The sequence below is a fragment of the Ambystoma mexicanum genome, chromosome 4p (genome assembly GCF_040938575.1).
Source record: "Ambystoma mexicanum isolate Mex_15411 chromosome 4p, UKY_AmexF1_1, whole genome shotgun sequence".
Taxonomy (NCBI): Eukaryota; Metazoa; Chordata; class Amphibia; order Caudata; family Ambystomatidae; genus Ambystoma; species Ambystoma mexicanum.
In genome coordinates this window covers 597,252,147-597,278,259 of record NC_090927.1, presented here as the reverse complement: position 1 = coordinate 597,278,259, position 26,113 = coordinate 597,252,147, and the positions used below count along the sequence as shown (strand labels likewise).

General features: G+C 42.4%; 1 protein-coding gene across 1 annotated transcript in view; it reads right to left on the bottom strand.

Annotated features, from left to right (window-relative positions):
• GFRAL (GDNF family receptor alpha like) overlaps positions 1-26,113 on the bottom strand; it is a 162,721-nt gene that overhangs the window by 89,471 nt on the left and 47,137 nt on the right. Inside the window, exons 2-3 of the mRNA XM_069605194.1 lie at positions 16,138-16,403; positions 6,510-6,570 (exon numbers count right to left, since the gene is read on the bottom strand). Coding sequence (XP_069461295.1) covers positions 6,510-6,570; positions 16,138-16,403 — 327 coding nt within the window. The remainder of the gene's footprint in view (positions 1-6,509; positions 6,571-16,137; positions 16,404-26,113) is intronic.

Genomic DNA, 26,113 nt, shown 5'->3' with positions numbered 1-26,113 from the left:
TTATGTGTAATTCTACAGCTCAACTTTGAGCATTGTGCAGTCTATGCACGTGACGAATTGCCATCTGCAAAGGCTGACAAAGCATTGGCATTTTTATTATTAAGAATGAATACAATAATTCTGGTAATTACATCTCAGAAAGGGTAGCTTGTTAAGCAGACACCTATCATAAGCTCACTGACATAACAAACACCTGTGCCCTGCTGCTTCAATCTCCTGATCTGTAGGTTCTGCTCTCCATTGGCAGAGATCGGGTTCAGAGGTCACAGGTGCCCTGTGTGACATCTGCTGACAGCTGCTGTGAAAGCCAAGTCACTGCAGTGCAGAAGTTGCATGTAGTGTTCATCTCTGTTCCAGATTTCATGTGATTATGATGGACCCCTCACTTGGGCGCAGTATAATCTGAAGATATCCACAAGACCCTGTTTTATATGGTCGTGAAGGGTTCACATCATTATTAAGAGACAAATCTGATTCATAGCATACATTTGTCTGCGTCTGAACCCTGGAGAGCTGGGAAGGCATTCTGTCAGAAAGCCTGTCCCTGCCAGCCATCAGTACCAGCAACTGAATGACTGTGTCTATCCTTTGATCCTTTGCAAGGTCAGGTAACATCTCTCTCCAGCAAGACAGCCCCGCAGCGGGAGCTATTCTGAGAAACAGCAATAACAAGGCACACCATACACAAAAGGAGCAGCCTCACACCAGGGGGTTGCATATGTCAACCTGCTGAGCATGTCATTGCCTCAGCTTGAATAAGGAAAAAAGCTCATCGCTGCACCTGACCTTTTTTTGAGCTGCCTTTTTGAACTGTCAGCATCTTCGTCTCTGATCAAGTAAGAACTCAAAATGCCCCTGGTGTTCTCATTGAACAGCAATCCCTGAACACTGCATTGAATCGCCTCATCCCAACCTGTGCATCCAGTCACCATCATGTTGCCTGCATGATAGGCATTCTTCAAACGTTGCTTTTAATCACATGGAACTTTAGCTTGACCCCAACTTGACACTTGCTGCCAGTCTGGACTACCATTAATGCAGCATTTGAGCCCGGTTTGAAACCCTTGCACTGTGCCAAGATGCCTGGTTCGACACTGATGAACCGCTAAGAACAATGAGAAGATATTATGACTCCTAATTGCCCCACTGGCCCATCTTTGGGCCCTACAGAATGGTCAGGTCACTTTTAATCCATTTTTTCTTACAAGACATATCACTTTACAAACATGTTGGTTATTGATTGCCTTTCATTCCGTTTCATTATGCAGAGGGCTGCATCTTTCAAACTTTTGCACATGCTTTATTTGTTTATTTATTGAAACTTGTATAATGCGATGCATGCCCATGGGCCTCAAGGCGCACCTGGAACAGACAAGGAGGAATGCATAAAGAGGACAGGTTATCCGGAGGAGTCCATGGTGGGAGCTCAGTCAAGAGGGAGGTTGAATAGGTGGGTCTTCCATCCTCTTCTTGAACTCATTTAAATTTCAACGTTTCTGAGAGCAATAGGGAGAACATTCCAGGCCATCGGCCCTTGCACATCAAAACAGGATCCACCAAACTTCACGAGCCTAAACCTAGGCTGTACAAGTCTGGATTGGTCCTTGGACCTACGGCTGCTGTGTTCTTTCCACAGGGCATGCTTTTATGTCGTGTTTTTTTCTATTTAGTTATTTTTGCACACAGCATGTTTAATTGAAGTATATGTATGTATAGAACCCTGATTGGACATTCCTTTATTTTTGACTGTTGTACTTTGCTGTTTGGATAATAACGTTTTCACTTCCATACCTCTCTTAAGAGTATAGCCTGCCCTCATTAGCACAAAAGGTGAAAGAGGTATTTATCTTACATGTGCCTGCTTCCCCTTTCTGATTGGGATTACTCGTGTTTTGTGGAAGTGTCAGGGCTGTGTAGGTGGTTTAGCCACTACTCATAATTGTACTCCAGCAGAAGTCATTTACTCACATTTTACAAGCGTGCACATCATAGAGTGGTGTGCTGCTAATTTTTTTATATGATGGAAGCGGCTTTCTCAGGATGTTCCTGAAATGCAAACTAAAGAATGTCCATGTAATCCATTATGGATACAAACTGGACAGGAGTCATTGTTCTGAAAAGTTTTCTTTCTGCATTTGTCTATTCCTTTTATGTGTTATTTATTTTAGAATTGAATTATTTATTTTAGAATTAGAAATTGTACAGATTTTGACAACTGTGTCTGCACATTGCAGATTGTGCTGCAGGACAATTTTTAGAATGTATGTAGTGTCTGGACAATATTTCTCTAGGAAGGATTTTGAATTAATGAATTCCTTTGACTATCGGATAGTGTGTCCCGCATGTCTCTATTGCAATTGTTTTGTTCTTGCTTGTCGGCTTCTTGATTGTAGTATGGTTCTATGCTAGTACTATGATACCTGTCACCCCCCTAATCGTTGCAGAGGTTATCTACATTGTAAGTGTGCATGTTTGTTAGATCTGATTCTAGTTTTCTAAGAATGTTTGTTAATGTTTTCATTTTGTTGAAGACTTGTGCAAATAGTTCCCTTTTTAATTTGAATGTGCATTCACTTATTGCTTCTAAAACAAGTTTTCTTTGATAATTGACAAGTGAAGAATATGGCCTGTCAGATTCTTTTAAGACATTGGTGACATCTGGACCACATTGATATTGGAAGATATGTTTTCCATGTCTGTTGTGTGAGTTGGGGCTGATTGTCTGTTGAAAGTGTTTTAGATGTTTGTTGCATTCCATTTTGATGGAGGTGGAGGAATGACACCTATTTTGGTGGTTACTTGATTTAATAGAGGGTGATTGTATGACACTCTCATGTTGAATTTGCATGTTGATGTTTTCTTTGTTTTCTTCATACTTGGGGTTTGTTTGACATTTTTTGTATCTGCTGGCAAAAAGAAAGAATATTTTATTGAAGTGCATTAAAGCATGAGGGTTTTTTGTCTTTAATAATACTTGGAAAGATGTTATGCTAATGCTTTTAATTCCGAACTTTGGAACAAGGACTATACTATTTGGTATTGGTTGCCTTTTCTGCACCTTGAATAGTGGGTAGAAGTGGACCTTTAACTACTTAGCACTGCTTGCTGGCAGAACTGAGCAGATGTTTTACAAACACTCACAGATGACCTGGGAAATCCGTGACAGGTAAGGTGTGGGAAGACCTAACCTTACCATGATGGATCAGGGCCTATAGGCACCCAACCCTTGTCCCTGTACTAGTCTGTAATCACTAAACTAAACTGGGGAGGAGTTGTAGATAATGTGAGCTTTAAAAGCTCACTTAATAAAATTAAGTTTGTTAAACATAAGATTAATTTGTTCGAACAGCTGTAGCAAAACTAAAATAGAAAGAAAAATAACATACACCACCTCTTTTGCATTTTGGTTTGAGGGATGTCTTTACCCTGGCATTTGGCATTAACAAGTTGTGAAAATAAAGCATGTTCTCGATTTCATACATTTGTTCTAGGATAAATTATAAGCATTTACCCTTTGCTATTTTTGGTTTATATGACACATTATTATTTATTCATCTGTGTTATATTTTGTTCTGTATGTTGCTATTGTTATGTGAGTTCACAGCTCCACTAATCGAAACCAAGGTATTCCTACAGTAATTAAGTGCATTCGTTTATTGGGCAGTCTCCCATTCTTTTGTGCTTGAATGCGTGTGTGTGTTTCTCTCATAATGTTCTACCTAGCCCCATCTCTTTTACGTTTCCCCTAAAATAGATATGGGACTACTAGTAGTCAACATATTTATGTTTTCTAGTGCCCATTTTTTTTCTTTGTAGTGTGAGTCAGTGTAAATGTCCACTGTGCAAATCTGACTTATCTGACCCTACCACTAATGTAACTTACTAAGGACAGGAGAAAGGCTCCATTCTCCTGGTTGCTGTGTTGTTTCACAGGGTTTTCTATGTTCTTTTGTTCCACTCAATAGACCATACACAAATAGTCTCTTGTTATCTTCTGGATTAAATTCTGTAACTCTTCTAGGGAAGTAACAACCTTCCTCTCCCCTTATTATTATATTTACCAATATTACTTTTGTATACGTTCCTTCTCTCTTTCTTGTCAGGTTCTAGCCTGTCGTCCCTGAGTGATGTTTGATATATGATTCTTGACTACTTGGTCTCCTGGGGTGTTTTTTTCAAATGTCTTTATTTATGATATTCTCTTTCCTTTTCGTCTTTGGGACTTGGGTTGACTTATCCCTTGCTCAAGGTAACATGTTTTCAGCTCTACTCCTCTCCCACTTGATTATTACATATAGCTCTGCCTTTCATGAACATGGTTCTCATTTCTCAACTTATTTCCAATACATTTCTCATTAGCTTCTCTTCCGGGGGTTAATGTCACTGGTACTGGTAAGTTTGTGGACTCTCTTTCTGCATCCTCTTGGATGGCTCATTAGTCATGCCTTCTGGTTCACATGCATTTTGTTTTCATCTTTCAAATTGAACTTCTCCTGTATTTTGGTTTGGGAGTGTTTCTCTCCCATCAGTGGTATCATCGTTGTTCTGCAAGCAGACTGTTGGTTTGTGGTCATGCCACCACTGATCTCTCTAGTCAATCCTGTGATTTCTCCCATTCTCATGCACCTTTCTCCCAGCATATTTGGCTCTGCATCAGAGCTTGACTGGTTTATGCTGGCTCTGCGTTCTGCAAGAGCTATGCCTCCTTCCGCTCTGCTACGCACAGGGGACTTTTCCAGGTTCTCTCAGTTGTCCGGCTTCTTAACATTTCTTGTCATCTCTCTCTTCTGTTTCTTGTCATATCATCCCTTTTCAGCATCCTCAACACAGTCAATTGGAGGGACTAATTTAAAGGGATTGTCTTAGTTCTCTGCTGTGGATAACATGAGTTTGCTTCATCTTTATGGACGTGTTAATGTTCCGTAATGTTAGACAAATCCATGTTGGCTATCACCTTGATGGCATCAGGGATTCCTCATGGGAATGGGATCCCTTGTCCCATAAAAGGGAATCTCTCCTTGTGAGTTCCCACTTGCCTCGACCTCTAGGGAAGGTGTTGCTGAGTGGGCTCACCTCTCTAGACTCTGGGGTGAGCTCCCCCTTCAGAAACATGTATGAAATCCCTCAATTCATCACAGATGGTAATAGGTATAAGTTTGCTGGTGGGGCGGCATTACTGATGAGGTAATTTGTCTGTGCCCTCTGCTAATGCTGTTGATTTACCTGAGTGTGCAAGTTGTCTGCTGGCCCATTATCTGAGTGGTAACGCTTCATTGTGGGGCCTTGTGATTAAATAGGAATAAAATACTGTGAGGGATAGGCATTTATTATATTTGGGGCTACATGACATTTACAGGATATTAAGTAATATTTGTACAATTATATATTGGATAAAACACCCCTTAACACAAAGTTTCCGAGAAAAGAAAAGATTGAGTGTAAAGGCTGAGTTTTCTTTTAGAAAGTCGCAATAGTAGTTGGCATCTTGCAATTCCTGTTTTACATATGGTTGTGTTTCATTTAATGGTTATTATACATGGCCAAACACTGTCATGTCTGTTATTTGCACCTGTAGTGGGAGCAGCAAACAATTAGCTTGTTCAGATTATGGACTGAATCTAACTTTTATTATCAGCAAACTGACAGCTGCTCTCAGCCACGTAGTATCTTCAATTTTTTTCCCTCTTCTTTTCAAAATCTATTCTCTTCTATCCGTGCATTTTTAACACCCCCCCTCTGACTTGGGCCGCAATGGAAATAGAGTGACAAGTTCCATTTCAATGGTGCTCTTGTAATGTATTTGTTTGACAGAACAAGTCACATTGAGTGTTTGACCTGATCTTTATTCAAATAAACAGCTGTCCAGAGCATGGAACATAAATATGGGGTGATATTAGGAATAATCACGTGGCTTGTGGACTTCACCAACTTTTGGTGGTCCTGGGTAGTGGTCCTGGGGCCTAGCGTTAAGTCTTTCACTTTGCTCAGAGCTATAACTTGTATTTCATGGTGGCATTGGTGAATAGTACCATTTAGGGTACCTTTATCTTCCCAATAGGGAAATTGGCAAGGGTGATTGTGGTGTGGATGGTTGGAGGTGGATAGAGAAATGGCAGGTGGTGGTTTTGTGTGGGGATAGACATGGATTGCTAGAATGCTAGGACCAAGCAGCTGGATGGGTGATCGGTAGGTTTAGGTGAGGTTTGCAGTAAGCTGATTGGCTGACTGGCTAGTGTTTCCAGTAAGGGTGGTAAAGAGTGTAATAAATTGGTTAGGTATGATATCACAAAGACGGTGTAAGCAAAATGTAGACTGAAACATAAGTGAAGGAATATAGATAGAAGATACATTGTGTAGCTAGTCCGTGAGATGCCTTTTGAGGGAATGTGTGTGTTTAATCAGCAGTGAGAGATGAAGTGGAGTTGTTAGTTGAATGGTGGCTTCATAAGTGAAAGTGGATGTATTCTATAGAGATTGCATTGTAATACACACCACATGAATATACTTACTTTCTGTGAAATGCAGCACATATTCTTTTTCAAAATCAAGCTTTGTTTGTAAGTCTAGATGCTGTAGAAATGAAAAAGAGAAGATGTTATTACATTTGTGAAAATGACACCTTTATTGTAAAAGCATGTTATATATTCCTATTTTAAATTTGCTGTTTCCTCTGAGGAGACATTCCTGCACATAACAATGCACCGGCTGATGTTCAAATGAAATGTTATTTGTCATGTATAGAAATCACATGGGTTTTCTGCTCATGGTGGGAATAGATGTAGTGGGATGTGCAAAGTATAACTTTGACTGTTTCCATATTCTGTTACCTGTAGCAGTCGCAGGTTTGACATGCTACTGTTAGTATTCTATTGTTGTTTTCAAAGGCAGGATTAATGTCTTAAATATACTTATTTGTATATTCATATTGGTAGTTTACATTATGAATAATGTCAATGTATGTGAATCAAGAACAGTTTTTAGAATGTACAGTGGATTATTGTTTGAAAATGAAAATTAAGATGGTATAGTTTGAGGGCCATTGTTGATTATCTGTCAGTGCAAATATGAAAAATAGGTGTAATGGTAGCATTGTATGTTGTTAATTGAGCTGTTTTCAAATGATGCAACAAGTGCAACTGCCATATGTGGTAGCACATGACAAAACATGCAGTCTGAACTGTGGTGTATTAGTGCAAGTATTTGCAAATAAAGGCAGTATGCAATTAGAAGAAAATCCGTTTTAAATGCACTAGAAAATATTATTTATTTGCTAATGGGCTATTATTTTTAGAATTAAGACATTGTTGTATTGAAATGTAAAGTTTTTAAATTGGAGGAGATTAAGGTTGCTCACAGTAAAACTGATCAATGTTAGTACATTGTACATATTTACATGTATCTATTGTCATGTTTCAACATAGCTGATAAGCTTTGAAAACTGTTTAATAAAACATACCTTCAGGATGTCTTCTTGGATGTTGATGGCTGTAGGTTCTGAAAGTGTTTAACTGTAAACAATGTAAAAGGTAGCTAGTGATAGAGGAAGCTCTTATTCACAGCACAAATTAACTCACAGATTTGAATAATACATCTGAGACATTCAGCTAATATGAGAAGCTGAAATGGAGGGTTACCGGATGTGTTTGATGGATGGCACTGTGATTTCTTGAATTGTTTTGCAGAGATATGAGTGAACAGAGATGAAGGAATATGCCCTTGCTTGATGTCCACAGACACATGTGGATACTCACAGATAGATCACACTTCCCTTCCGGGCACTTTGCTATGCATTTTTCACATCATGCTTTGAAAAAAGGACTTCAGTGCTCACTGACAGACACACGTGTCTACGGACAATGGGAGACACAGCCGATCAGGTTTTCCGTTTGTCGAGAGGGAGTTGAACTTGATAGGAAAAGACAGTAAGTGCTACTTTTCATTTTGAGCATTGCTGTAAATCTGCAGCTCCACAAGAAGACTGCTTGGCCAGTGGTGATTCATGGGTGTACAGGTTGTTTGCAAAGTGACTTGATATGGAGTTCAGGAAATAAAGTGGAATCAAGTTGTTGCTGTGCATGGTGACATGAAAACACACAGAGATGATTATTATTAATTGTGGAGTGGAGATAATAGTTTAAGGCATTTTGCTGAAATGTCTTTGCTATGAAAGATACATTCAGAGCTTTGATGGCTCTTTTCCCACAAACTAAATGTATCTTTTCCCAAATTAATCATAGACAATTGTGGAAAATATCTACAATCCATGATTTGAGAAAGCCAAGCGTAATGTTAATAAAGTTATCTGTGCATTTGTTTGGGATGTTGGTTTTGCATCTTTTGGAAATGGCAACATTGAAAATAATGCAGTGAACGTTTTTCTAAAGGAAAATACATTTTACAGATCACATAAATAGTTATTTTTGGTAGTATTCAGAGTGCCACACATCTGTTTTTGAGAGGAAAGATACTAAGAATTTTCCATGTGGTACTTTTAAGACACCATTCTTAAAGTGTATACAATGTTTTGAATTCATATTGTCAATAAAACAATTTCTTGCCGTTTGATCACCCAGTTTGGGGACATGTTTAAGATGGGTATATAGTGAGATAGATTGAATTTTTATACCATTTGACAATAAGATGGAGGAGGGGAACTGGGGCACAAAAACCTTTGGGCGGGGCAGTCCTTCTTATGTGACTTCACCGGGGCCTAATATACACTCTGGTATTGCTCCAAACAGGAAATTAGCAGTTCAGAGTATATACATATGACAGTTGTCCTTTGTGGCAGTATGGATGAAATGTCTCCTGTTACAGGAGAAATCATCTGACCAACTGAGCTGTTCCTACTGTGGACAGAGGTAGAAGATGATGAGGTAGAAGAAGTTGCTAGATGTCCCTTTAATGGAAAAGCCTTAGGCATCCACATGAAATGTGCAGGTGTGACAGGTCATGGAAGCCATACAATAATTACTGCCCTTGTTTTCTGTGACTAAGTGTGAATCCACACTCAGTGCAGCACACTCAGGCAACATGAACATTTGGCACATTTTCAAAAGTAAGAATAAAAACACCACACCTATGATTCCTTACGGCTGCAGGACTTTTTAGGAACTTCTTATGCCTCATCATCAGCCTCCTCTTTATCCTATGGCTCATTGTCTACTGCACCATAGTTATCCCCTCCTTTGTGTTTTATTGTGGGTGGTGGTGGCCCATGGGGGTACTGCTCCCATCACAGTTCCCATATCTCCTGAAGGTCCTAGAGAGGTATGGTACCATTCTGGCGAAGAATCTCCCTGAAGATGGGTAGAAGATATGGGGATGTCCCCTGGGTGTTCACTGTCTTTGGAGCCATTACCTATCCAAGGACGTCGATTGGTGAGAAAAAAGCAGGACAAGTTGAACAAAGTGGAAAGAACAGTTAGACATGAGTGTATCACCTACAGGGGAACAATTGCACATTAAAGTTGATAGGAATTGAGAAAAATAACCTTTATGTGTTCACGAACAGACAGTACTGATCGCAGACTATGTGGTCACTCTATACGGGCTCATCGTGCATTTGTGAACATTAGGCCGCCAGGAGTGACATCAACTGAATATGTAAACGGGTCCATGCCACATTGTCTTTTGCTTGTGGACTTATTAAAAGGGCATCAGGTAGCAGCAGTCAGCGGCACCTAGCCACGTAGACCCTCAGGATTGCCAGACGAGTGTAGACCCCAGACATCCCAACGTTAAGAGGTGGCTGGAATTATGCAGTTTATACTGGTATTTTAGAATGTTTAGCTTTGTTTTTATTTGGGTAGTGACATGTGGAAAGAGAGGAACTGTGATTTGTAATGTTTTACTTAAATACTATAATCCATTCCACTCATGTGTAAAACTTTCAGTCAGCAGTGGAATATTCTGTTTACATAATTTAATTTGATGTTTTAAAAAAAATGTGTGCATAAGCATATTTTTCAATGTATATAAATATATACAAATGCTTAAAAAATATAGGTCTACATAAACACATTTAAGTTGTATACATTGAATTGACTATATTGATGAAAAGTGCTGGTGTTTCATGTACTACTTATTCAACAATGTGTATTATTAATAATATTACTTTAGGTTTGAGATTGTGGACAGAAATGTAAATTAGCAACAGAGAGAAACAATACATTTATAATAATGTATTTACAATTATGGAAGTAGTAGCAGATGTATCCGTGCCTCGCACGGTAATTCCTACTTCAGTCGTAGTTTAAAGTTTATTGTTTATGTTTATCAAGTGCCTTTGTAGAGAATATTGCTAGTATTTCCTGTAGGAGCTAGTGTGAACAAATGTGTCTTTATTTCTGACTCTGGATCAAGCCACATTAAGCTGACCATGAGAAAAGCATAAATCTTGTCAATTGGTTCCAGCTACTTTGAGTTGGAGCGTTTAGATTGCGCAGCAATAATATTGGTGTCCCAATTGACAGCCAAGGCAGTAGTAACCTTAACACAAGTGCTTTATGTGCAGGGCTGAACCATGTACTTGAAGTGCCGTACCTGTACGTGTACGAATAAAGCATGTAAGCTTCATACTGTTGACATGGCATACATTCATCAATTTCTGTGGGAAATTAAGTTTCTGTAATTATCATGAGAGATTTGTCACGATGTGACGAACAACGCCATTGCAGACACTATTGAAGAGACATACACCATTTGCTGTCACCCGCATCACTACAGAAGCACTGTATTGTGTCACCTGCATGACTTCAAAAGTGAGTGCTGCGAACGTCAGCTAGAATGCTGATATTGTGGAAAGTTTAGGAACAATGAACTGCTGAAGTTATCATGAACTGCTGAACTTTAGGAACACTCAATATAGAACTACGGCAGCACTATGGCACAAAGAGCCATATGTTAGGCATAAACATTGCAGATCACTTAAAAAACAGAAACATTTATATTTTATATGTTTTACATGGTCTACACCATTGAATCTACCCACGTGTCAAATTACAGGTTTGTAGTATGTTGGGAAGTAGGCTTAACATTTTGAACAGACACACACACACACCCACATATTCAAGCATTGCAGACTGCTTAAAATAATTAATTGAAAAATGTATATATATACATATATATATATATATATACAAATTGTTTTTAAACTTAGTTTATTATGCTTGACATTACAACAAGAGAGCGAGTGGGTTGCAAATAGTAAACTGAAATACATTCATCATACACAGTGTAAGTGTAACATAAACAGAGTATTAGGAGACCAGCAGGAAACGCAGTATGCAAAGTTCACATGATGTAGCAACAATCGTGACACATCCTTTAAGCAGTTATTTGGATTAGAGAGGTGGGATCATCGGAATCAGTATCGGTTTCTGCTGACATAGAGGAAACATAGTAATGGAATGCAGCCCAGATATTCCTGGGCCGTGATACCAGTTGTTGCTGGGTCGACCAAGCCGCCTCCATATCCGAAGCCCAAGTCACAGCTCAAAGCCACTGAGTATATGTGGGGACTCCCGGACTGAGCCAGCAAAACAGAATACAACGAACAGCCAACAACATACATAGTCCTGCTATTTTCTTGGTGTTGCGACCCAGTTCAGGGAATTCGTGAAAAAGACACACCAGAGGACTCGAGCGATCATGCAATCCAGAATGTCAGACAATGTCAAGCAAACCTACCCCCAAAACTGAGAAAGGTGCAGGCAAGACCAGTGTGAAGAAGATATATGATGAGTGAAGATGACAAATTTGTGACATTGAACAAGGACCAGTTGGACCGGAGTAGACCGTGAATCATGAGGGCTCCTACTAACATGCTCCGGTATACAACAGGAATTGATACAGGGATATTGACGAAGCATCATGAGCTTGGCTGCCATGGTGTGTGTGGTCATCATGGGAAATGTTTGTCGATACATTTGGAGGCTTCTTCAGGAATGGTGAAAAAGTAGACTTGATTCGAGTGTTCAATCCTTAGTTTGGACGGATAGAGCATCCAGCATTTGACCCCCAGGTCTCACAGCCTCTTCTTGGCAGGCAGGAAAGTCTTGCGCTCCTGCCGGACAGACACAGAGAAGTCAGGATATAAGTGGATCCTGGAGGAGCCAAGAAAGAGTTCCTCCTTGGCTCTCGCCGCCCGAAAGAGCGAGTCTCTATCGCAGTATTTCAAAACTCTTGTAATGATGGGACGAGGAGGCGCACCATGCTTAGGTTTTGCCATCAGGGCTCGGTGGGCTCTCTCTATTGCGTATTGTGGGAAGAGTTTCGGAGAATCCAGTAGCATGAGCAGAGTGTGTTCGATATAGTGTTCCATAGGGCCATCTATCTTATACTCCGGGACCCCGATAATGCAGAGGTTGTTTGTCTAGAGCGCGATTCAAGGTCTTCATTTTTCTTGCTGACATCCAGAACCAGTCTAGAGAGCGTGGTCAGCTCCACTCAAAGGGCGGCAATGTAATCCTCAGCTACTCCAAATCTGGTTTCCACCTCCGCAACTCGGTTATCGTTTTTTTCAATGTGGCTTTAATTGATGATATGGTCCCATTCATGACATCTAGTTTACAGTATAGGGCTTTAAATCCCTTCAGCATTTTCTGAGATTCAGTGGACTCCGGAGGCATTGACGTGGCAGGATCAGCCTCATGCGCGAGCTCTGACGGCTTTGGTGGTGCTTTCGCAAATATATTGATGGAGCTCTGCTTTTTGTGAGCTCCTTGTGTCATGGTCGCAGCAGCCGCCACTCGAGGCAAGCTGTGCGGTGCACCCGGTGCGGTTGCGGCTTCACTGGGTCAGGTGGTTCACCGACAGCAAGTATCCATCAGGGGTGCGGCTATCCACTTCCAGTTGCTGGCAGATATCGGGACGGGATTGGCAGTGGGGTCCCTTGTTTGATGAACAAGCAATGCGTGGGCTAGATCCCAGGTGACAGTACAGTAAGGGGTTAGTAGGGTAGACTCCAGGAGTTCAATGTCTGCTGGCTGTGTGGTAATAGCAACAATCGCTTATTGAGGGCATATTTAGCAGGTATGTACACAAGGTTGAACTGACCCAGGAATATTAAGCCCCTGATTAAAGCTGAAAGGTGTGCTTGTACACTCCATATATAGTCCAGTACTCAAACCTGTTCCAAGGACCAAGTAGTCTTTGGGAGAAGGGCCCACGTGGTAATGGAGAAGGGCAGTTAGATATGGACTAGATGTCATAGGGCGTGGAGTGAGTCCTGGGAGGAAGCTTCAGCAATATCAAGTTCTGGTGGAGGAAGGTGGGCTACTGATCGGAGCAGTACCAACATTGGCTTCCACTCGGGCTAATTCCTCCGTTAGCTGAATGGGTTGTGTTCCCCCACATATGATGGCCCTCAGGGGATGCACTAAGTGACGAAGCATATCAAGGAACTGGGTGCCGGTACAATCTGCAGTGGGCCTCTTGGTAGGCGACAGATGCAAGGGAGAGCTGCGCACATGTGTGGGTCTGGCGGCTCGTGTATCTGGTCTGTAGCACGGACCAGGAGCACCCCGCACCGCAACCCGACCAGTCGTGCCCTGCTACAGTCGGGCGGGAGAAGGCAGGAAGCAGTGCTTCAGCAGTCACGGCGAACAGGGACCCACGGCGCCCCCTCACCCAGGTGGGGCCAAGCAAAGTTCATACAGTTGAGAGGGAGTTCTGGTGCATTATGTACTCACTGCGATGGGGCACGGTCAGCGCCAGTGCCCGCCAGACCTCACAAGTTCAGGCCACCGCTCTCCACCACGGGGATGCTGGGGATTAGGCCACAGTTCCTCATCTCGGGCCACCTCGGACCCACAAGTCAAGAGGACTCGCCACTTATGGCGGTGACAGGAGAGCCGTTGTGAGGCACATACTGGGTTGCACAGGCAGCTCCACGTGCTCCAGTGTCCACTCTCAACCCACGGGCTGTATCAGATGTGGCACCAGGCTATGTATGCATGTGTCCGTCAGCCAGCCGGGTACCACGCCGAGCTGCAGACGCCACTCTCTTACCACACCACAGCAGCAAGGCAAGCCGGCCAGCCAAGTGAGACACCCCTCCCACCGGCAGGCCTCCACCTCCATGGCACACACGCCCACAGGGGCTCGCCCCTTTTGCAGGCGAGGAGCGGATCAGCGCGAGGGGGACTCCCAGTCTTTTTGAAAGCAGCAACATCTACGCTGCGGCAAGCCCTCTTTGCACAATATCACGGCAGTTGCTGTGGAAGGGCACCAGCAGTCAAAAAATATTCTCTTCCCCAGGGAATTTGTCGCACCACCGCAGATTTCAGAGTTCAGGAGTTTCCTCAGTCTGGAGCTCTCACTCAAGCGCCCATCTTCTGCAAGTACAACAGAGCCCCCCCAAAAAATGTATATTTTATACTTTTTAGATTGTGCACACCATGGAACCTACCCACATCTCAGATTTCAGGTTTGTAGCATATTGGGAAGTATGCTGAACATTTTTAACAGACACACACAGATATCCAATATTTGCAGACTTTGTAAAAAAAAAACACTTAAAAAAGAAAAGTACAAATATTTAGATTTTATACTTTTTCCATTGTCTACATCATGTAACCTAGCCACATGGCAAATTTCAGGTTTCTAGCATGTTGGGAAGTATGCTGAACATTTCTCTTCTCTTATCTTCTTTTCCCAAAACCCACCCACCCTAACAGAAAGAAGAAGAGAGGGAAAACAGGGCAACGAACGGGGCCCACGAAGTCGTGGGAAGAAGTTGACGGAACCGGGCCAGGTAGAGGCCACTGGCCTGGTGCCCAAGGGATAACAGTTGTTTATCATTGGGCCTCATTACGACCCAGGCGGTAAGTTACCGCCTGGGTCGTACCTTTACCACCATGGCGTAAACTATGTTTACGCCATGGTGGTTGGCGGACTTACCGCCCCATTCCGAGTTTGGCGGGGCGGTAAGTCCCCAATCCCCATTTACCCTTCCCCATTCCCATGTTTGCCCCATAGGGCATAATGGGAGTGGGGAAGGCGTTAATTACGCCACCGTAAATTACGGTGGCGTAATTAACTCCATGGTCCCTTAGCGCCATGGATCTTAACGGCTGCAAAAAGCAGCCGTTAAGATCTCCATGGCGCTAAGGGACCTCGTACTCAAGCGGTAAGGGTCGGCGCCGTTTACGGCGCCGTAAACCCCTTACCGCCTGAGTTGTAATGAGGCCCATTGTGTTTGTTTGTATAAATAAACATACCCAATTGTTTTAAGATATCACTGTTTGCAATAAAAACCACAGCATCGTATTGCCAACCACAACATCACGCCTCCGGTCACTTCTTTCACCCCAGCACCAAAGGTAACGGGGTCAGGATGGCTCTGGCCTCCTCAGATTATTAATTATGTCTGTTCTGCATCTTCTCTCTTTTTTATAGTGCTTTTAATATTATTTGCATGAATGATTTGTTTAATTAAATTATATATTTTTATAGAACCATGATTGGACATTATTTTATTTTGTGTAGTTACTTTCTCACATTCACACCCCTTCTGAGAGTTAGCCTTCCCGCCTCCAATGTTTCCACACACGGTGAAAGGTGGCATATCTCTTAGCCGTGCCTGTTTTTCCTTTATAATTGGGTTCCCTTTTGGTTTGTTTATGTTTGGGGGCTGATTAGGCAGTTTAGCCACTACTTAGCCTTGCACTCCTGCACCGCACCGGTCATTTACCCTTTTTTCATAATGATAGTTTTCAGCAGTAACCACCGAGGGGTGGCGATGCAAGAAGACCTGTTACTGAGTACATACTCATGTTCGCTTTTTTCTAAGGAGAGTGGGTAGGCATAGACATGCATGTGGTTCACACGTTTGCATGATTTGCCTCATCTCTATGAGGTAGACCGTTCTGTGTAATCATGCCTACCTCAACAGAAACTCTCTCTGTTAAAGGAGAAAGAGACACACCTTTTCAGACATAAATAAAACGAATGAAACACGACTTTGAAATACTGCACAAAACTCATGCAATCCATTGACAAGTAAGTGATAATTGAACATACAGAACGTAACGTTAAAACATAAGGCAAACGTGTGTGAACAAACCTGCATGTGTGGTCCGCATCACATCTTTGAATATTTAAAAGGCAGGATTGGTTTGGATTCCTGTGTACTGCACACGGTTCGCTGTGAATGGCCTTCTTGGCGTCTTGGCATGGACTGTCGGAATGGTGGCATTCACAGAAAGCGAATAGTTGTGCCACATTGAAAGGCATCTGTTCATAGAAAGAGCGTATAGATGCCTGGCATTGTGGGCGATTGCAGGCGTGTTTTACTCTGGTTGAACAGTCGGCGAGTTGAGGAGCCAACTTTCTGTTGCAGACAGAATCCGAAAGGCACATTTTGGCTACTTCAAAACAGGATCTGACACTTGTGTCCGCTAAAAAAAAAAGTTAGAAAAAATATACATGTGAAAAGTAATTCTGCAACGAGAAATTAGATGCTGTGTTATAAAAGGGCTTCTACGGTCCTGGAATACACAACAATGCACGGACAAGGGCAGAACATTCCTATCTCCTCTGATGTCAATTATAGGTATATGTTATAATGACATTGAACAACAAACCTTGCTCCATCGTTCAAATGCTCCTGGAAATCCTGGCTTCGCTCTGGATCAGAAGGACATTACTCTTTCCCACATCATTACTCGTTCCAATAATACTTGCCTTTGTATCTTTGGACGGAATCGAATAATATAAGAACCCCGAGATGTTACATACAAAGTCGTCCTTTTTGTTTGAAACCATTAAACAATATTGTTTGTGAATATTGTGTACCTTGTCTGCCTGCATTCCATATCTTACCATGTTTCTAAGGAAGGAAAGAAGGAAGGGAGAAAGAAAGGAAGAAAGAAAGAAAGAAAGAAAGAAAGAAAGAAAGAAAGAAAGAAAGAAAGAAAGAAAGAAAGAAAGAAAGAAAGAAAGATCGATCAAGCAATACATGGGATAGAAGAACGAAAGGAGAGTGGGTGGTATGGGGAAGAGAGGAGAGTGGACGTGCATTTTGAGGATGGCCAAACCTTTTGCTGGACCTACGACCACGAATCACACCTGTTTCTGTGATGTTGCATCTGTTATATCTGTTTCTGCACATTTCGAGGATGGCATATCGAATTTTGGTATGTGGAGGCTTTCTGTCTCCCACACCTGGGTCTTGAAACTTCCATCTTTATAACGAGCCCACCGGAAAGTTTGGAGCACTCAGGGCTTCACGAGGAAAATCTGAGGCAAAAATAGCAACCGGAGCATATGGTTCTTGTACCTCCTCTGCTCAGTTGGACAATGTGTTGCAGTAAGTGTATGCTGCAGTCCCGCGGCACTGCTGATTTGAGCAGTAATGAATGGGCTGCACATTGGAGACACGTGTCCCAGTCTTGCTTGTCTCTGGACACCAACACAGATCCACAGGGATTTGCTGGGGGACTCCTGGTTTCTCTGCTACTTCGATTGCCAAACATCTCTTACCCCTCTCTGCGTGCCAAGTATGTATGCTGTTCCTTCCCCCAGATCATGCTCTCTGGAGCTTGTTCCCTGCATCAACTTCCACTTAGCTTGCTGTTTGGGAATTCCAACCCCTCTTATCACTCATGGATTTTGTGGTGAGGGTTTTTGTGGGGTTACCGGATTCGTTAATCCAAGCAGGCAGGTGATGGGCATAGACTCTGGTGTATCCCGCCCATACTTCCTTTGTCATTATGGAGGCATTACGCCGCAGGTCCCCTATAGCCCTAGCACTATTTGGAAGGCTTTAGTCTTATGTATTTATTTATTAATTTGCATTTTTAAAGCGCTCACACTGCCCGCGGGCGTTGAGGCGCTGGATGAATGGATGCAGAATATATGTCATCCGAAAGATAGGATGGCCTAGGGGATCTTCAGTTTCTGTAATGCCTTAATGTCAGCTGATTAGGTTGTCTGGCCTTTAACTGGGCAGTCAGAGGTCCAGCAATAGTTTGCCAATTCAGAATGATCTTTGATAGTATTCAACAAGCCCCAGAAACAATAATGATTCCAACTCCTCCTCACTTGTTGGATTCTCGCAGTTCTGAGATCTGCAAACTACCATGTGCATATGGCGCCTGGGCATCACTATTAACGCACTGTTATACTCGCTCGTAAAATATATTCCAATTGAACTAACATTGCCACCACCGGATTGCTTTGATTGTGCTGTATTGCTCGTACATATTTGTTCAAGCCTATTAATTCATTCAGTAAATGTGAGCCCAATGTATTATACCAACCACCGTATGATCATACTAGACAGCCTATCCGAATTGCCATACCGTCTCCCTATAACACGAGTGTATGCATAGCAACAATTCCATAATGTATATCTGACCTACACGCAGGGCCTGTATACATTCTGCCGCCATATACTTGTGCCTGTGCATCTACCTCGGCTTGTAAGTGGAATATCCTGAGTTAGACTCGCCTCCGTGCCCACTAGTCTGTTCACACGCATGGTGTATGTGGAAATGTATATACTGTACCTGGTCTGCTTATATAACTGAGTATGTCCTATAGTTCAACTTAACTTTAACGTTGTGCTCTCTGACACACTGTGATGCATTTCTCCTTGACAGTTGAATGGTGAGCATATTACACCCTTGCACTACGCTCTGAATATTTTATTATATTTCCTGAAACATTAGCATCAAGTAAATGACTTTATGCATCCTTATACTATATGTACTTGTGTGCTGACCGGATGCACCGTGTTCATCAGTGCCTAGCATAATGCTCTTATTCACAATTTACATGTACTTTTAATTTTCTCACACTGTACTGATCTTGCCGGCCTCCGCTGCGCCTCGATCCCTGGCGCTCCGAGTTATGTGCCCCATTCAATTATGCCTTGCGACCCACTTGAACTGACACATGGGCCCTAGCTGACAATTGCCTCCCTCGTATTGCCTGGGACTCCTGATTGTGATCAAATTGTGCGCTTCACCTTTTACCATTCAATACCTACAGGTATATACCCTACCTCTTGCAAAACATGTTTCTTTATTGTATAATGATGGCCACCACACTCCTCACCATCACTAGAGAATATTGCAATGGAGTCCTTCCAACTGAGCTTGAGCTACTCTCACCCAGCCAGACAAACATGGCAGTAAATATCCTTAGCTTTGACCAACCTAAATCTCTCTATACCCCAGGCCTTGGAGCCTATGCTACCCTCCCTTGCACCATTAACAACTGAAATTCCAAACTCTGTGCTAGACTCACCAAACTACATGAACCACTCACTATATTACTACCACCTACAAAACAAGAAAACTAACTATCCCATTATCATGAAGTATACTAATACCAACCAGTATACCTCTGCACTTGCCCCTTGCTCCAACAGCAATCAGGATACAAATCACAAGACCAAACTAAATATCCCCCAACTCACCATCATAGCACTTGGATACTGCCAAAACGGAAGCACAACCCCTTAAAGGAGCACTCCTAAATGCGAGATCCCTTGTTGCCCATGCTATGGATATTGCCGACTTAATAACCAATGAAAATTTAGACTTCCTGGCCATAACGGAGTCCTGGCTACACAATGCCGCAGGACCTTCGCTCATGCTAGCCATCCCAGAAGGTTACACGATTTCTAGGCAAGACAGAGACGGAACCCGAGGTGGGGGAATCACCATTATATCCAGAGCGAGCCTATCACTGAGAATAGCCCCCCCACAAACTGCAATCATGTGAAATCCTTACTGTTAAACTCCCCTAAACAACTCCTTGTCACTTACCATCCATCTACTGTACAGACCTCCTGGCCCTCTGGGAACCTTTGAAAAGGATATTTACAGTATACTAGCAAACAACCTCAAAACCACCACTCAATTGCTACTACTTGGTGACTTTAATCTTGGCTTTAATGATCCAGCGGATAAGCATGCCTTAGAAATAGCCAATATCCTCACTACATTAGGACTGTCTCAAAAAGTTAGTAAACCTACCCACACTAAAGGAAGAACCTTGGATTGGGTAGCTTATCATAACTGTACAGCCACCATTACTTCTATCACGCCACAACTGTGGACAGACCACTCACTCGTGTCCTTCACATTATCTACCACTAGACCATTACCCATAGCCCCGCAATTAGTGCCACCATGCCTAACCAGAAATAAAAAGAATATCACAGTAAACAATGTGATCCCAGCTATTCTCCCGACTTTAAACGCACTGTCCAATAATTCAGACCCTAGTGCCATGGTCGATGAATACAATAAAATCATGCTCACCACACTGGATAAAATTGCCCCACTCAAACATAGAGCAAGTAAACCAAAAGCTCACTTAAACAAGTGGTTTACCCCACAATTAAAGGACCTACGCAATATGAAAAGGAAATGCAAAACTGCTTGGAGACTATGCCCCTCCATTGAGAACAAAGGCAAGCTAACTACCATTTCTTTGCATCACAAAAAAGAAGTTTGTCTGGCAAAACGGAATTCCTATAATGAACGCGTTGCCAAATCAAACTCAAATATGAAGGAATTGTTCACTATACTAAAAGAACTAGAGTCACCAATTCCCATACCTGACATATGTATCAAAAACAAGACCTGGTGTTCAGACATTCAACATGCACTAGCTAATAAAATAAATACTTTCCAAAATAAAATAGAACTAAAAAAAGACACTGTAAATTCACAATTGTCTGCAAACACCCTTCCGTCTAGCGATACACCCACCGCACAGACCTCTAGATTCAGTTTTACCAAAACCACGATCCTAGAAGTAGAGAAAACTATTCTATCTCGTAAACCATCCAATTGCAAAGGTGACATTTGTCCTGCTCAAATTATAAAAGATGCCGTTAGAGATCTGTCACCATTCATTTCCGAATTGATGAATGCCTCCTTTGCTGCTGGCACCATTCCCGCCAACCTTAAACAATCCTGGGCACTTCCACTTTCAAAAAAGCAAACTCTTGACCTGATCATTCCCACTAACTACCGTCCCATTACAATGGTACCATTTCTACTTAAAATACTTGATAAAGTAGCCTACACCCAGATACAAAAATACTTGGAACTGCACAAACTCCTGGGAGCTAGACAATCTGGTTTTCGCCCACTACATGGGACGGAAACGGCCCGATTGACTTAAAAACACAGATTGATGAGCTGAGAGATAAAGGGAAGACTATCCTTATCCTACTTCTAGATCTCTCAGCTGCATTTGACCTAGTGGATCACAAGGTCATATGCAGACACCTAGATTCAGCAGCTCACTTCTCCACAGATGCTATCAGATGGATAGAATAATTCCTGAGCGAAAGGACCATGCGGGCGTTCTCCCAATCGGCAGCAGCGGATCCTACCCCCATCCAGTGTGGTGTATCACAGGGTTCCTGTGTCTCCCCCACACTTTATAACATATTCACCAAACCCTTGTTCGATGATCTGGACCTTCTGGGCATCACCTATACTAATTATGCAGATGATACACAGATTCTCTTCCCTCTTTCCGGGGATCATGGCAAGGACTCGGCATTGATGAATAGGGTACATCTCATCATTCAGGCATGGATGGCCAACCATGTCCTATGCCTGAACGATGATAAGACAGAGCTGATAATCTTGGGTACACACACCAACCTCTTTAAACTAGGTCATGAATACTCCTCATTCACCATCGATGAAAACATCATTAGGGTATCTAAGGAGGTAAAAACCCTTGGAGTTTACCTCGATTCAACTATGTCCTTTGACAAACAAGAAAAATCTTTGGCCTCCACCACGGCTTACACTTGCAAGCTCATTAGAGCCGGTAAGCCATACCTCTCAAATAACAGCTGCATGATTCTGGCTAGAGCACTCATACTCTCTAGGTTGGATTACTGCAATGCTCTTACAGCAGTGATAATAAAGCCCTTATCCAGAGGTTACAAACTCTTCAAAATAACACCTTAAGAGCTGCACTAGGCATAAATAAAAGAGTACACATTTCCCCCATCAGACGTCAACAGAAATGGCTTTCTACCCACAATAAAATACAGCTAAAAATGGTCTCCTTGACCCACAAAGCCCTAAATAACACGGCCCCTAGCTACCTAACAGTCAGACTGATTAGAACAACCTCCACTAGACCAACGAGAGCTAATAATGCCAACTGCCTTGTGGTTCCAAGATTTAGACTCACCAAGATTGGCGGACACAGCTTTCCTGTGAAAGCGGCCAAACTTTGGAACTCCTTGCCTCCTGAGTTCAGAGAAGACCCACCCTACCCACACTTCAGAAAAAAGTATATCAACCTGCTCTGTACTACTGAACACTAGCCTTACGAGCGCCATCTGCCTCATTTGGGCTGCCTTATCCTATATTGTAACCCAGTGAAATGCATAACCTAACTCGCTTATAAATTGCATATTGTACATTTGTATCACTATTTTGCCTTTATAAATCTACCTGTAAATATACCGCATTGTACTGTGAAATGTTTGTTACTCTATAAGCTTTGCATATTCTTACTGCTGTGCCCTGTTACCTTTGGGCGTGGTGCACATTAGAAATAAATAAACCAACAAACAAACAAACAAACCATGTAAACAACCCTCCTGGTCGTGACTGTGGGGCAGAAGCCCTTGGAATTGCCCACTGCAGATAAAAACACTCCTGCACTGCTGAAGTGGCACTTGCCCTCCATTGTTGGGTTCTCGCTGTTCTGAGAGCTGCATACTCCCATATCCACAACCCTATAGGTAGTGACTGTGGGAAAGGAGCCTTTGTAGCCACCCATTGCATATAAAAACATGTAGACAGTGCTAAAGTTGCACATCAGCGGCGCAACAGTGATGCACTCATTAGCATGAAGCGTGAAAAGCATGTCACCCTCACACCATAAAATGGCAGGATGGCAGACCACACGGTTTCTTTGAAGTCTAATCTCAACACTAGATTTGACAATCCTGGAAGCTCAAACTGGCTTCCGAAGCATCCTCTTTTACCCGGTCTAAACACAGTGGCCCTCATTACGAGTTCGGCAGTAGCCATGCCGCTATTGGCGGCATGGCTGCCGCCGAAATCGCATCCGTGTCCGGGTCCTCGGAATGAGGATTTACCGGGCCATTCCGAGTTCGGATGGCCCGGTAATTCCTCCCTCCAAGGACCCGGACACGGTCCTTCCCCATTCCCATTTCAGCCCCCATAGGACTGAATGGGAATGGGAGAGGGAGCAAACAACGGGCCATTACGAGATGGCCCGTTGTTTGCTCCCTCTTCCCCTCGCGGGACCCGGTAAGCACGCCTGGTTTTCCCAGGCGTGCTTACTGTGTCCCGCGAGGGGACCTTGTAATGTGGCGGAACGGGTTGAATGGCGCCGGCAGCTTTTACGGCGCCGTTTAACCCGTTCCGCCAGGGTCGTAATGAGGCCCAGTAAGTTTTTAAATATCTCCTTCCAATACTGTGGAAGAAGTCTCAAGCGTTGAACCCAGAACTTTGAGGTTATCCAAACTAAAAAAACACTAGAAATTGTAATGTTTCATTAGGCTTGATGGGAGAAAAAATAACTAATTTCTTTCCCACCACAACCAATTTTGCCTGTTTTAATCTTATTGCCACCTGGCCCACCTCATTGGCTTGTTCAAGCAGCATGATCATTGACTTGGTTACTGCTGCCTAAGTCATTTCTCCCTACCCTGCAAATTGTTTGTCTAGCCTGAGTGTGCCGATGCAGGAGGACTCTTGCTTAAAATCTTTAACAACTCAAGTCACTGCAACCATCAACCTGTCTCACATGGTCAGTGCAATATAAAATGTGATCATTATCGATGACAACCTACCTACCTTGGCTGTACTATCTGCTTCTACTGGGGCATGCATCACAAGTAAACCTGCTGCAGACATGTCTCCAGACCACACTGTTGCATTAGCAATCAACGGCACAAAACAATAACTTACCCTGGAGGCTATTCAGTTTGTGGACATGAATTGCTCGTGGATGAGCATATTGGCCACTCCACTTCTCCTGTTCAGAACTCCACTTTTTCTTTCCTAGGCACTGAAGCTATGGAAGCCAACACTCACAGCTCGACTCTTACTAAAAGTGGTATTGTTCCTAATGCACAATTGCATTCCCTTGATTATCTTCTTACTTCCTTGGTACGCCTTTGCGAGGAATTATATAGGACCACTACGGGTCATACCCTATTATTAAACACTATCTTTGACGGCTTCCTCCTATACGTCCTATTACTAATGTTTCAACAACGCTATCTGAATCTATCACAGATTTTGAGGACTTGACAGATTTGATGCCAAATGTCTGAGAAGTCAGTAGCTCAACGCGAGCTACTAGTGATTTCAATTTGGCAATTATTCACACTAGCAATCTTGTCGCTTCTGGAAATGGAAATTAAGTGAACAAATCACTTGCCGGTAAGGAGAAAGGGGTAACTTCTGTATATGAATATTGTACGGGACAATGTGACAATACTCGTAATACTAAAAACAAAAATCAATAAAGGACGCAAGAAGCACTTCAAACAAAAGAACAGCCGCACTCATACAAAATCAAAAGGGTCCAATACATTAGTACCTTCCTCATCTATGGTTGATTTGCCTAGCACGGCTCGCAGTGATCACAATTCTGAACCTAAGAATTATAATAGGAAAGTTTTTACAATGAACAGTAAGAGGTCTTGACCCAGGCAACAATGGAGCCAATGATCATGAACACAACTAATATTCCTTTTAATTCTAACTGTAGGCCTCTTGCATCATAGGAAATAGGACACATGTATCCCCCATAAGTGACTTTACTTACCAACTAAGGATATCGACAAAACCAGGCAGGTGTAAGTAGTGGAAGCCTCCTCCACTCTATCACCGGAGCTGTTTGTAAAATCTCTCTATTATGAAGGCATAGAGTTGCTCTTTACAGAAGAGGAAGGTACTACGATAATAACTTCAAGTCAGAGTGTTTAACAGTCATTGCCTGACACAGAGTCCAAACTGACACAACCACTAACTATTGGCCCATCTGAATTTGAAGTAATGTGTCCAACATCAGTGGAAGCACCTCGGTGCACACAGTGCTTGATGTATTGTTTAAAAAGGTTGCAATCAATGTCCCCTCTAATTATTTTTCTCTAAGTGTGAAAATGGTTGGCTTATGTGCGCACTAACAAGGTAAACCACGTTGTGAACATTCATAGTTTAACATTCCCCAACCATTCAACTACTAACATACTTGATATGTGATTATAAAGAGAACTCATCAACCAGTTCAATACTTGAAGATCTGCCACAGTCCTTAGAAGATGATGCCTATGTAAAGAAAAAAGAAAATACCTGTGCACAGAAAACATGATTGTATTCTCAGTATAAGCAGTTGGTTAAGTTGTGGCTATTCATTTGTTAACAATGCTCAGAGAAAATGCAGAATGTGTGTAATGCCATTGGAAAAAATACACTCATGTGTAATACAAAAAACAAATATTGCTTATCATAACTCATGTGACTGGCAATCATTCAGACATGGTGCATTATTTTGGCAGGTATAATAAGGGCAACTAAAAGGAGTGCGCCAGAAAACATACAAATTATAGCTCCTGTGCCACTTTCATTAAGTAATTTAGGTGCCAGGAGAACATGCCGTTCATAGGTTGTGTCAGGAGGATAATTGCATCAGATGAACTGCACTACAAAGTATAATAGGAATTCCGGTGGCACTGCTTATCATCAACATCACATTGTCCCGTAAACAGAGCAGTGACGATGTTTGCTCAAAACAATGTGTTAAGCTATAGAGGCATACATACCACATATTTCTATTCCCTAAAACAAGAAAATGTGCCCAAAAATATTGAGTAAAATAAGCTTAACAACAAATGGGAAACAAGAAACACATAAGAGCAAACCTGCTGCTACTGCTCACAAAATTCCACTGATATTTTCAAATCAGTTGCCAGCAGGGACCTAGGAAGAAACTATTCAAGGTATTCAAGGGCAAAGAACATATTTTAATAAGCATTAAGAATCTCTATTGACAAAGCTAATTACTTCTTTACTCCCTGGAAAATCATGTGATTCTAAGTAGGCAGTAGAATACTATCATAGGCCTGTTAGGT